We start from the raw sequence: 12,892 nt of genomic DNA, 5'->3' as shown, positions 1-12,892 counted from the left end.
GGCTCAGAGGTAGAGTGGTCATCTCGCAACCAAAGGGTTGCTGGTTCGAACCTCACTTCTCCTGGTGACCATGTCAAGTATCCTCAAGCAAGATGCCAAGCCCCTCATTGCTTCTGATGGCCCTGCAACGGAGTGGTGGCCTGTCCAGGGTGAACCCCGCCTCCTGCCCAATGTCAGCTGGTATAGGCTCCAGCCCAATGGATCCTCATTTAGGACATAACCAGGTCACAAGGGTCAAAAGCACATGTCCTTCCACTTTGCACTTGGTTGTCAACATGTATCCCAGAGCTCGACATTCTTTAAAAGACAAGGTTTAAAAAGCCTGAAATGTAACAGCTTTTTTCAAGTGTTTTATTTAATTTTTTGTCCAACTATAACTTAATATAAGGCGTCATGAGGAGGTGGGGTTAACACTGACTGCTCTGCAAACACAGACGAGTTGTTTTAGCAGCAGCTTACTGAAGCAGCCGCAGCAGGTGTGTTTTGGTAGAGCAGGGACACGATGGTGTCAGTGTAGGTGGACTATAACAAATAGATGTTAGAACTGAGACACACCCACAGACCTGCAGCTGATGTCATGGATAGTTCTGGTGGCCAAGCAGAATATGTCTTTGTTCACAGGGTTGATCTTTCTGTTTGACTTCATATGAAAAGAACAAATGTGAATTTTTGAATTCATTGATACTGTTACTGTCTTTTGAAAGGGTTTAGAGCCTGAATTATTATTGTTGAGCTTTAGAAATATAGAATTATTACATGTCTAAGGGAGCAAGATTTGACGTTAAACTTTAAAATACTTAATCATCGTACTGTGAATATTATTTAAAAAATTGCTGGTATATCCTTCATTCTGATATAGCTGCTGGCGTGGGTGGACTTCAACTTCCTTATGCATGCTCGCTAATGACGGTAACTCCATTTGAGGCCCTGAAGCGGCGTCCCTCGCAGCACCCCCTGTTGCTCGGAGAGTCTCGCCGAGCCTCCGCTGTTTAAATGGGCCAAGTTGAGAAGCGGCAGAGAGTGCAAATCTTGTTTGGTCTGGGTCTGTGAACTTCTGCGTGACTCTAACGACACTCACAGGGGTTTAAAAAACAACTCCTTACAAACTTTCAAAGGTATTAACCTTAATTGCGCAAAGGCGACGCAAGAATATGACGCCTGAAATGTTTAGGTGACTAATTGATGCCGCATTTTATATCATTAAAAAAAACAACAACATTTACCATATATTTGGCACATGTAAACTCCCCACAAGTGCACTCTGTAAGGTTGCATAACAAAACCGCCTCTAACTAAATTATATCTTAATTCCCCAAAGAGGCGGACGCGTGTGGCTGGTAATGATCACCGTAGGTAACATCATGTCCGGGGCTCAGAGCTGCCCAGCATGTCAGGTATTAACAGAGCGAGTGTGATTAAATGTGGGAGGTAGGAGCTGTAGGGCTGGCGGAGAGCGCTGCCGCCGCCGCTGTGAGCTGGAAACTACTGAATGGGAATCTATCCGGCAACTTCAGCAGACCGCTGTCTCACGGCGACACGGGGTCTCTGCGTAAAACCAAGCGGCGCGTCTCCAAGTCTGGGTCAGCCCAACTCACAGGCGGAGAGGACGCTCAAGTTGGATCGGGCGAGCAGTTTTTCACTTGTTACCGGCGCTCGGCTCCCACTAACATGCCTGCCATCAAAAAGGAGAGGCTGGATGGAGACGACATGGCATTGACTGCGTTCAACCAGTCCGAATACTTGGCCCCTTTAAATGCCACCGCTATCCCCGTGGTGACCCCGCATCCGCCGCCCTACAACCACATTTTCGCCCATCACCGCGCGTACTTGGGGCTCCACGACTCGGCGCTGCATCACCAGCACCTCCACCATCACACGGACGACTTAATGCTGGAGAGGTTCTCTTCCATCCCGGACTTTCAGCCCTTCTTTGACAACGGGGAGCCGTGCATCGAGGTGGAGTGCGGCGAAAACAAGGCTTTGCTTTATATTAACAAACTGTGTCAAGGTAGTAAGGGACCTTCAATTAAATACAGGGGCGAGTGGCTCACACCCAACGAGTTCCAGTTCGTCAGTGGACGGGAGACCGCCAAAGACTGGAAACGGAGTATTAGACACAAAGGTAAGAACGGCCGTCTGTCTTCACTGTTCCTGGATATAAAGTAGTACCTCGCCGTGTATTTATCACTTTGTAGTTGTCTCTTATCCGTGGTACAAACTTGGGTGTCCGTGGTTTGGCGCCGAGTTTTGGAGTGAAAGGGTTAGTTACAGCAGTCGGTGCGTAAGGAGACGGATGCGAAAAGGCGCATATCCTCCAGCCCTCCGAGGCTGTGACACAGAGTTTTGGCCAGCGATCGTACAGCAAAGAGGGGCATCGGCAGTGTTCTGCTCCGGGACTGAGGTGAACAACATTAATACTCAGATAATGTGATGTGTGACTGCTGAAGTAGCCCTACTTTTTTTTTCTCTGGTGATTATTGGGTGGAAGGTTTAGCAAAGTGCGGCTGCACTTGTGCGTGGTGGTCGACACATTTACGCATTTGATTTTAGGTTTAAGAACATTGTGTAGCATCATCTTCCCAACATTATACTGTAGCGTATTGAGTAGAAGGTTATGATAATTTCACCTTAATATTGATTTTATTTCTTGAGATGATTTTGTAAACTTTTTTCAGTTCAAGCCACATTGTCACCATCAAGCCTGCGATCATGTTCCGCTATTTTTGTGTGTGTGTTGACATTTAAAGCATTAGCATTATCTCAACGCGCGCGCGCGCGCGCACACACACACACACACACACGCACACGACATTACTCGGGAAGAAGTGACACACATGAAGATATATGCGGGGAGGGTGTCGCCCCCAGGCCAAAAATTGTAGCCAAATAGTTGAACATCGTCCTGACTCCAATAGACAGATGACAGTAGGCTCTCTGGCTCGGCGCGCTCACTGGACTGCAGGTAGAATCCAACTTCAACGCAACACCCAGAGAGCCGTGAGTCATGGCTGTCTGCAGGTACACTCGCTCACTTACTACTCAGGTTATTGCATTATTTTTGAGTCTCTGGATATTGTTTTATTCCTTTCAAAGTCTTCAGATGATGGGTTGAAGACAAGGGCCCGAAATGCTACAGTATTATCACATGATGTGTCATGGATTTTACTGCCTTCTCATGTGGTTGGTACATCATCTGTCCTTTACTCTACAGCTGTCTCCTCTCTATTTGTTCCAGGAAAAAGTCTCAAGACCCTTATGTCAAAAGGAATCTTACAAGTGCACCCTCCAATCTGTGATTGTCCTGGTTGTCGAATTTCTTCCCCAGTGGTAAGACTAATTTCTTTTCTGTCACACACGTGTGTCACTGTCACTTTGTTTACTATAGATTAAGTTTGACTGGAGGACAGCTTGTTTGAAAGTTTAGAAGTTGTGAAGCTGCTGTAGTTGTCACTGTCACCTTTAAGGGTTTGATTTCTAAAGGGATACAATGCACGCAGCTTTGACACATTTACTGGTGAATTACTCATAATGTGTGGGTTTTTTTATAGTTTGATAGCAATTTTTGCTTAGAGCCTTGTCCCTACTTGGTTATTATGTTAAATCAAGTTAATGTTCTTTCCATTGCCTTAAATAACAAATTTGCCTCCAAGGGGTTCCAATCTGTATGTTACACAACACCTTACAATTACGTCTCCTAAAGTTATCCTTTATCATTTGTTTGTACCTTTTTTGAATTTAAATGCAATGTTGGTGTTGCATGAATCTGAGGGTGTGTGTGTGTGTGCGTGTGTCGCAGCATCGTCTTTGTTTATAACCTTGATGGTGAAGACCCTACAGGCAAACATGTCAAATTTGATGGTAATTTTTCTCAGCATGAATACCAAATCCACTTTCAGCCTTTCACATGGCATCAAACAGCCCTTTATTCAGGGACATTGAGCTGTCCAGTGCTGCTGTCTGATGTTAGGTGTCTTTGGTGGGGCTTCCCTGTCCCGCTGAATCAGTCTCCTCACCTGGCTGATGAACTTTTGTTTGTCCTCCCTCGGGGCTTGGCTATAGGCACCGTGCCAAACCTTCAGGCGTTGCAGGTGTGTCACGATTACGGCATCACCACTGTGTGTGTGAGAGAGCTTTGAGCAAGCACACTGCCGGCTCACCGTCGCCAAATCTGTTCACACAGGTGTGGTGGGTTGTGAGAGAGAGAGAGTGTGTGTGTGTGTGTGTGTTTTTATCACCACGGAGCGCATCTGTTGTCGCTCCCAAGCACTAATCTTGAGGGAAGGGTGTAAGAGGCTTAGCAAGCTACTGAGCGTGGCTACTGCTGATTATTGTGTGTGAGGCACGCAAGGCAAAGGCGGGCTTGATAAGCCGGAGGTGTTTGAGTGATACAGGTAAACTGGTGACATTTTTCACAGCCAAGAATGAAGACCTGTACCCTGACACATCAGGTTCAGCCAAAATGAATTACCTGAGGGAGGTAGGGGGGCAGGAAAAACAGATGTCTTGTTTTTTACCGGATTTAAAGACCTGAATGTTAAGGCTCATTACAGATATCAGAGTGATTGACTTTTGGCTTGTTGCGGCTTGTACGGTTTGACTTCAGTCGCAGCTGTGACGGAGTAGAACTTTGTTATTGACGTAAGCAGGGATTTGAGAGCCTTAAGGTTGTTGTTATAGCCTTCTCCCTCTCTCTTCCTCACTTCCTTTTCTTGTCTGGTGGTGAAGCCTCAAGTCTAACCCACCAAGTGAATACCACCATGACGCTTTTGCATACATTTTCACACACACACACACACACAAACACACGCGCACACACACACGCACGCACACACACACGCACGCACGCACACACACACACACACACACACGGTAAGTAAGTTGGCAGTTTGATTTGAGGCAGAGGAGGGAAGGCAGCAGGACTTGTATGGCCTCTACTGGCGTCTCCTTCTCTCTCCTCTGACTCCCCTCGGGGTATGGCAGCCAGCACTCCCTCACTGATGAGCTCTCCCTTCCTTTCCTACTTTCTCACTCGCACATAGACACACACACACACACACACACACACACACACACACACCGCTATATGCCTGCCTACTGACACAAATTACCTCATGCAGACATTTATTTTGAAAGTTTGACGGCTGAACTTTGAGTGATCTTGTTTCGCTATAGGCATGAGCCAAGCGATCATAAAAAGTGCAGCTGGTAGGAAGACGTTCCACCTGCCTGTTCAGACCTCATAGAAGATAATTTGCAGTGTCAGCCAAGGCGCAGGCTGTTTGTAACGACATGACACACACTGAACCGTTGTCACACTCAACGGGTTAGAATTTAAATATGTCGATGATGTTGTTTATTCACTGGCTGAAATTAAATCATTCTGTGATTGATGGGCTGCTGATAACTAGCTGTCAAAGTGTGTTACATTTCTATTAAGCTTGATATTACGTGATAATAGGTGCTTAATGATTTATCTTTCTTGGCAGGTTTAACCGATTGATGAGTTGCTCCTTGAAGTTATTAGATGGCTGCTTTTTCTGTGTGTCGGGGACCCTCTTTGCCAGGCTTCACGTAGTGTAGCTGTTAGCAGTTTTATCTGTTCATTTTTAATCTGTGTCTCGATGTGTGCCTGTCTGTGATTATTTGTAAGCCCATGCACGATGACTGGCTGACTTGCTGGCTGTGTGTGTTTGTACGTGTGTGTCTCCTCCCGGGAGAGCTTGGCTTCCTCTGCTCTGTTATTTCAGCGGAACTAGCGGAGGCCGGGAGGAAATTACAGTCCCCTCCTCTGGCTCATAAAGACCTCCTCCAATCAAGGGCCCCTGTTGCAAACTTGAATTAGACAAACACACATATGCGTGCGCACACACACACACACACACACACACACACACACACACACACACACACACACACACACACATTTGCTCACACTCACACTCACAAATATCTGTATTCATACCCACACACTTTTGCCTCAAACTTATGGTCGATCTCTTGGCATTTCACTTCTCCAAGAGGCTGAATTCAAATTCAGCTGCACCTGTAGAAGTTGAGCTGTTACGTGATGGAGTCTTCACAAATCAGTTACCTACTATTCTCTCAATTTGAGGTGTTACATGTTTGTGTGCATGCATGCTACTGAGGCGACGTTGCTATGGTAACACCGGAATCGGTCATTGGCTCAGAAGCGCACAACTGTGGTTGTGTCGGGCGTATCTGTGCTTGTGTGTTTCTCTGTGTATCAGACAAATCAGACACAAAGTGAGACTCTAATGATGTGTGCATTGGCCACACGTCTAACTCGCTGATTGCGATCAATATGAATTCTAATTTGGGTCACACGCACAGTAGTAAACAGATGTGAATATTTATTTTTCTTTCTTTGACAGATTAAAAAACAGTTATTTAGCAAAATCATTGGCTGTAATTGGTATCCACTATTTCCTTAGTGTGTGTGTGTGTGTGTGTGTGTGTTACAGTGGTGACCCTATCAAAAAACAACTTAAATAAGTTGGAGCATCTGTCTATTAGCCAAATTTGGTTTATCACGACAAAGCCTACGGCACTGTTTTGAAAACCCTCTCTCCTAACATTGTGTGTGTGTGTGTGTGTGTGTGTGTGTTTTTGCCATGTGATTTCCTCTGATAGTTGCAGTCTCGCTCTGTCACATAAGGCGGGCCTTTGCAGACACCCCTACACTGTCTTAGTTTTACTTTCATACATTCACCAGTGGGCTCAAACACACTCTGTATATGAGCACAGGTTGAAATTCATTCATTTGTTCACTTGTACCTCTTGATTGATATCGATGTAAATGGAAATTACATTCGGCTGAGTAGATGTTCTAATTGCAGATGGTAATTCATATAAGTTTTGATTGATAATTCTAATAATAATATCATATAAGATGCTGTTTTATAGTCAGTATGAAAAAGGTTAGAGGCAGATGAGGGGAATCTAGGGTTTCCTCCACAATGCTGCTCATCTTTTAGAATTATTGCAGATATTTTATTTCATTGAAGGAATGTGAAGTTGTCAGTGAATAGTCTCAAGAGGAGGAGTTTTAATAGTGCAGATGTGTCAGTAGTTAGTTTTTCCAAGTGCATTTATTATAACCTGTGTTGAATTTATTGTGTTTCTTGGTCAATTTTTGACTCCAGAGGTGGTCAGAACAATAGAAAACATCAGTTTAATATTCAAACGTCAACCTTGGCCTTGCCTCCACTTGCCCTGTGCTGTTACCTGTCTGTAAGCCCCCCCTGCGGTGGCCTCAGTGGTCCTATCCAAACACACACACAGCCAGAGAATAAGGCAAGAGGAAGGAGTGAGAGAGGGAGACAAGAGGGGAAGGGGAGAGTGAGAGGCACGTTGGCACGCTTGACTGCACCGCCACCGACCTCCCAGCGCCACCCCGGCAGTCCCCACCTCGCCGCCTCTCAGCCTCTGTGCACCTCCCCACCTCCCCTCACAGCTCCCCCCCGCCCTGTGCCGCTCCACTGGACTGAAACTGCCCGCTCGGCTCAGCGCGTGGGGGCCGAGGGTGCAGGAGAGCATGAGTGTGTGCGCGTGTGCACGTTTGTGTGTGAGGAGGTGGGGGCTTGGTCGCATGCCTGTCCGCCCCACAGTGCTTTCTCACTTTTTTTCTTTTTTTCTCACACACTCACACAGCCATGAACAACAAAGTTTTACAGACACATACGCACACTCACACGCATCCAGAATTAGATTCATGTACCCGAGCACTTTGGTAATCATTAGACATTTTATTTAATGTGGTTGGTGCCTGATATTAAAGCACATTTAATTCTGGAAAGATCTTTGTATGATATGAATGAAACAATTCACAGCCTGTGGAGCCACAAAGGCTGCACTTAGACATCAATCACAATTTTATACTTGAAGGAAATAATTTACTGTAACTTTTGTCTAAATCACTAAATTTGAAGAATAAAGCTGAGATCAGTAGTGTCTCCAGTTATATATCATCAGTTTGTCCATCTGTGTGATTTGTCCATTTGAAATTGTGCAACAAAAATATCTTCATGTTACCTTGCTGGTCAAGATTTCTGGAAACTCTAAAAATTCAAAAATAGACAGTCTTTTGAATGTTCTCCATTTTGACGTTGCAGAAAATGTCGTAAATATATGACTTACATGCAGCTAACATAAGGTTGCATGGGCTTTTTGTTAAACACATCATTATAAATATGTATAAAAAGCACAGTACATATTTTCCTTTTATATATTTAATATATACAGACGATTTGGCAGGCAGATCCATGGATCAAGACAATGAGATAAGATACAGAAAGCGTGCCGACAGTGGAGGTAGTGTTGCATAGTGGCCAAACTGTGTAATTACAAGTATGGCGTCTGTCTAGGGATGCATTTTGGCCTGAAAAGGATTTTTCCATACACCAGAAAGAAACGGCTTTAAAATTATGGATACATTTTTTTTTGGCTTCATAACGCCGCAGACTGGCTCAACTAACTATCGTAGTTTGATCTAATAACATTTCGAAGTGTGGAAGAGCCATCGCTTAAAATCGGTTTAGCCCCATTGAAGTTAATGGAGGATTAAACTGGAAGTGAGAGGGTTTGGATGGCGAAAGTCTAGAGTGCGTTTTCTGTATTTTCCTTTGTGGCCCAGGACATGCACACGAGTGTTTCCTTCATACTCAGAAGCCGTTTTTTTCATGCCCCAGTAGGCAGCATTCATAGGAATGACTGAGGCCCCTCCTCTGATGCTGTGTCAGATCCATCTTCATAAATCCACGAAGCAGACACACAAGCAGCAGACAGTCATCTATCAATCAAATATTAGGCTATAGGGAATGAATAACAAGTGGGTATTATTGTAGTGGAATTGGTTTACCACAACAATAACATATATCGAGTATAAATGTATATATTCTCTCCCTGGATAGTGAGTACAGAGAAAGTGAGTGTCGATATACATAAATTAATGTGTTTTGCACAATAATGGAAAAATGGCATTGGATCAGATGCTGCATAAATGAACACTGAACAGCAGCTCCAGTGTGTTTTGTGCCTTTGGTGAGTGTTGCTTTGGTGGTATTTATACTCTACCTGTGCATTATATTAGTCCAACTTCTTACTAGTTACATTATCAGCAGGTTGTTCACAGCCATTCTCGTAGGTATCGTCTGATTTATTTCACTTTTTGACTCTCCACATACATCAGGAACTAGGTATCAGGAATTACAGTGGGTACAAATTGCTGTTTCTATAAAAAAAAAAAAAATCTGTGACATGGCAGCGGCTGGTGGCTAGAAAGGAAAAAAAAAACCTTGTTGGAGTGGGGGGTAACAGCAAAACAACTTCTCGGTCACAACTAACCCCATAGACTTGGTTCTCGTGAATTTGTCAAAGTGAAGTGAAACCATATCAGTCGCTTTATTTCCTCCATGTTTATAGCACCGATATCACACTTTATACAGACGACTGCATATTCCTACAAATATCCTTCGAAGTTTAAAAAAAAAAAACAGAAATCGTTGCGGTTATCATGGTTACTCGGGAAATCGGTGATCCTTGAAAACACACAGATCGAACTCATTATTTGAATCTGATTATTCACAGTAATCAGGTTGTACCAGTCACTTTTGCATAATGAGCAATCACAATTTGACAAACTTGCTGCTAATCACCCTCCAGAGGTGCACCTGTGACAACATCCGTGTTTGTCCATGTGTCGGAGTCAAAGATAAGGTGCCGGGACTTGACTGAATCTGTAATTTGTGTTTTGTGATGAACTGGGTCCCCGGCTCACGCAAACAAGCAGACAGTTTGTTTGTTTTGGCCTGATTTCAGAGCTCTTGTTTGAGCGTGGTAATGACCGCTTCACCCCACCCTCCTCACGCACATTTTTTTTCCTCCTCTCTCCTTCTCTGTCGTCTCCTCACTCCCCCTCCCCCTTTCCCCAAGTGCTCGCGCCAACTCGGCCCGCCATCCCGCCTCCACACACACACACACACACACACACACACACACACACACACACACACAGAGCGAGGTAACGGCAGACAGGCGCGTGACTCATTAGGCATTCGTCCCCCAGGGAGATTGCTGGGGGGGCGCGTGCGAGGGGGAGAGAGCGCCGCAGCTGCAGGAATGTCACGGGCGGCTACTGCTGTGTGTGCGTCTGTGTTTGTGTGTGGGTGTGTGCTTGCTAATGCTAGTTGGAGCCAGCGGCAGGGCACTGCACCTTTCAGGAAATAACGCAAGGAGAGGGGGAAAAAACACTCTTATTAGTCCCCTTTTCCAGCAAGAGGGCATTTAGAAGACTGAAATAAATGTTCAGAGACTGATTGCTGTATAATTCCTGCCTGGATTTCACCATCTTGCTTGTGATATTATCCCCTATTGTTAATTACAAGAGTATTTTGCTGCTTTCCAACCAAACACTATGAAAAATTATATATTCTAGCTGCCTCACAAATGAGTTAGAGAAACATGTCAGGCACAAATGTCAGCACATTTCTCTACACGTAGTCCCCAGACTACTGTTATTTTGGTACTCAAACATACATGTTCACTGAAGCTGTATGAGAGCATCTTTTCAGCCCTCTAAGGACCCTATCAAGAGAAATCTTAACTTCTTTTGACCTTTACAGTGTTTCCATCACGTCACCCTACAACACAAGCGAAATACTCGAGATTCGTTCAATCATGTCGCAATTCAGTAATGCTTCTTAGTAATTTACTTTCTACTAAACATTCAGATTTGCACACCAGATCCCAACCTTTCAGTTCAGTTTTCATGACTTTTCATTTTTCTGAATGCTGTTTCAAATAGTGATTCTGGAAATGCAAACAAACAAGCAGACAGTATTTTTACAATGTGTGTCCGAAAAATATGTAATAAGAGAGAAAAGTTCTATTTTGGTTTCATGCGGCCCACACATGATCAGTGGTGAGACCTCTGTGCATTGCGCCATTGTTTTTTCTATGTGGAGAGCGGCGACGCCCAGCTAGGCAGAAGCGCTACCCTTAATGTGGGGCGCCACTAGAGTTTGCCACTGAGTGTTGAACTCATATTATAGCAACCATGACCTCAGTTTGACCTTCCAAAGCACCACCAAAACAGCTCTACGTGACCAGAAGTGACACATGGAAGCACTGGAGGTTCTAGTGAAGAGACTCAAATAAAAAAAAAAAGTTTTTCAAAATGCTAGCAGTCAGATGGTGTTAGCGAGTTAGCGAAGAGTTATATAGTTTATGAACTCAGTTGCTATGTTTGTTTGTTTGCAATGTAGCCATCGTTCCTACTGGCACAATGTGATATATGAAAACGATTTTTTGTTCGTGCGCCACTGTATATTGAGGAATTCAAGACTACAAGATTAGATCAGTTAGACAAGATTAATGCTGAGATGAATGGGAGGGAATGATGTCTAGTTAGGAGCCATGTTTGTCACAGTCAGCAGTGTTGTGTAGAGTTGTGTATTGTGTAAAGCTGTAAATCTGTAGACAAGCACCTGCAGTACTGATGCCCATTTTTGTTTGAACTTCAGCCAAACATACAATAATCAACATTTTAGATAAATTATCTCTGCCGAGGCCACGAGATCAGCAGCTTGTGTCTGTTTCTTTGCTAGCAGGGTGTCTCAAAAAACTAGTGGACGGATTATGTTGACACTTGATGGAAAGATCTGTAATATTACAATGTCAAGTGATTAACTTATTGATGATGCTATGTTCATTTTCTGTAGCCACATAACCTCCTTGGTGGTGGTTTGTGCTCCCTAGTTTGCATAATTATTCTCAGAATAAATACTATATCCAATGGAAATGCATCAAGTTATGATAATCTGTAATTTGGAAGAAGATGTTATTTGTCTTTCTTGATGTTTTCATGTGCTAAAAACACACACATTTTAATAGAATAATGTGTAGAATCTGTCATAAGTTGGTCAGTGTGCCTCTATGTGTTTGCATCTTCATCTATGTATGTGCACGTGTTTGTGTGTCTCTTTTTTTATCATCTAAATGTGAAGCCCAGATATATTTCTTGGCTCCCAACCGTCAGACAGAAAGCGTGGGAGGCGATATTCATAGAGGTGCTTTTAGTGGGACTTTTATGAGAGACTTTTTTCCATGGCTGAGAGGAGGCTGACCACACACAGTAAGTTTGCCGCGGCTCTGTGCACACACAAGTGTGTTTGTGTGTGCGTGTACGAGCCTCAGTGTTCAGGCGCCCTTCCTTCCTTTAAGCACTCCTACGTGGGCAGCCAGGGGTGTGTTTTGCTTCATGTGTTGTTTCGGAGAGCCCTCCCCCGCGCTGCGGAAGTGTTGCCGGAAGCAGTGGGAGCTCACCCCCAGTTCTGCGTCAGTGCCACTAAAGAAAGGATCGGGGCTTTCCGGGAGGAGAGGAGAGAGAGGGGGGGGGGGGGGGCTGGGGGGCTGTCAGACTGGGTATGTCACGGCCATGTGGGTGGTTGTCTACACACTCAGTACACAACCATAGATTTGCTATTCTTTTACATGCTATATCGCCTGCATGCTCCATGAAAAATCCCCTGCTTTGGTGGGGGATTGTAAAGAACAGGAACAGGTGTGTGTTTGTGTGTGAGTGAATGTGTATACTTGTGTGTAGGCAAAGGGCAGTGCACGTTAACAGAGCAATAAAGGGACTTTGAGATGGAGAAATTCTATTTAACAGATGTGTGATTGCTGTTCCTGTGTGTTTGACGTGATGTTTCGCTCCTGATTTCTCTCTAAACACCTCGCCAGAGCTCCAGCTCTCACTTCCTATAACCAGGCCCCATGCTGAAGCAGCAGAAGAATCAGAAAGTTATCCACTGTCCTCAAATACTGGAGCAAAGACAAAAGGGAGAAAACCCTCCTCTCAGTTAAAGAAAATGAA

The 12,892-nt window shown here is 44.4% G+C and overlaps 1 protein-coding gene across 2 annotated transcripts in view; it reads left to right on the top strand.

Moving 5' to 3' along the window:
* Positions 1-760: 760 nt before the first annotated feature.
* Positions 761-12,892, top strand: part of samd11 (sterile alpha motif domain containing 11) — a 53,111-nt gene continuing 40,979 nt past the window's right edge. Inside the window, exons 1-2 of one of the 2 annotated variants that reach the window (XM_086214582.1) lie at positions 761-2,122; positions 3,236-3,327. In XM_086214582.1, the coding sequence (XP_086070708.1) occupies positions 1,420-2,122; positions 3,236-3,327 (795 nt within the window). In that variant the 5' untranslated portion in view covers positions 761-1,419. The remainder of the gene's footprint in view (positions 2,123-3,235; positions 3,328-12,892) is intronic. The other variant, XM_086214581.1, reaches the window with a different exon arrangement.

This window comes from Aulostomus chinensis, chromosome 9 (assembly GCF_037954235.1).
Source record: "Aulostomus chinensis isolate RoL2024-O1b breed Wild chromosome 9, RoL_Achi_v1.0, whole genome shotgun sequence".
In the NCBI taxonomy this organism is placed as follows: Eukaryota; Metazoa; Chordata; class Actinopteri; order Syngnathiformes; family Aulostomidae; genus Aulostomus; species Aulostomus chinensis.
Note: the sequence above shows the minus strand (reverse complement) of the source record. Positions and strands in the feature narration are given on the sequence as shown.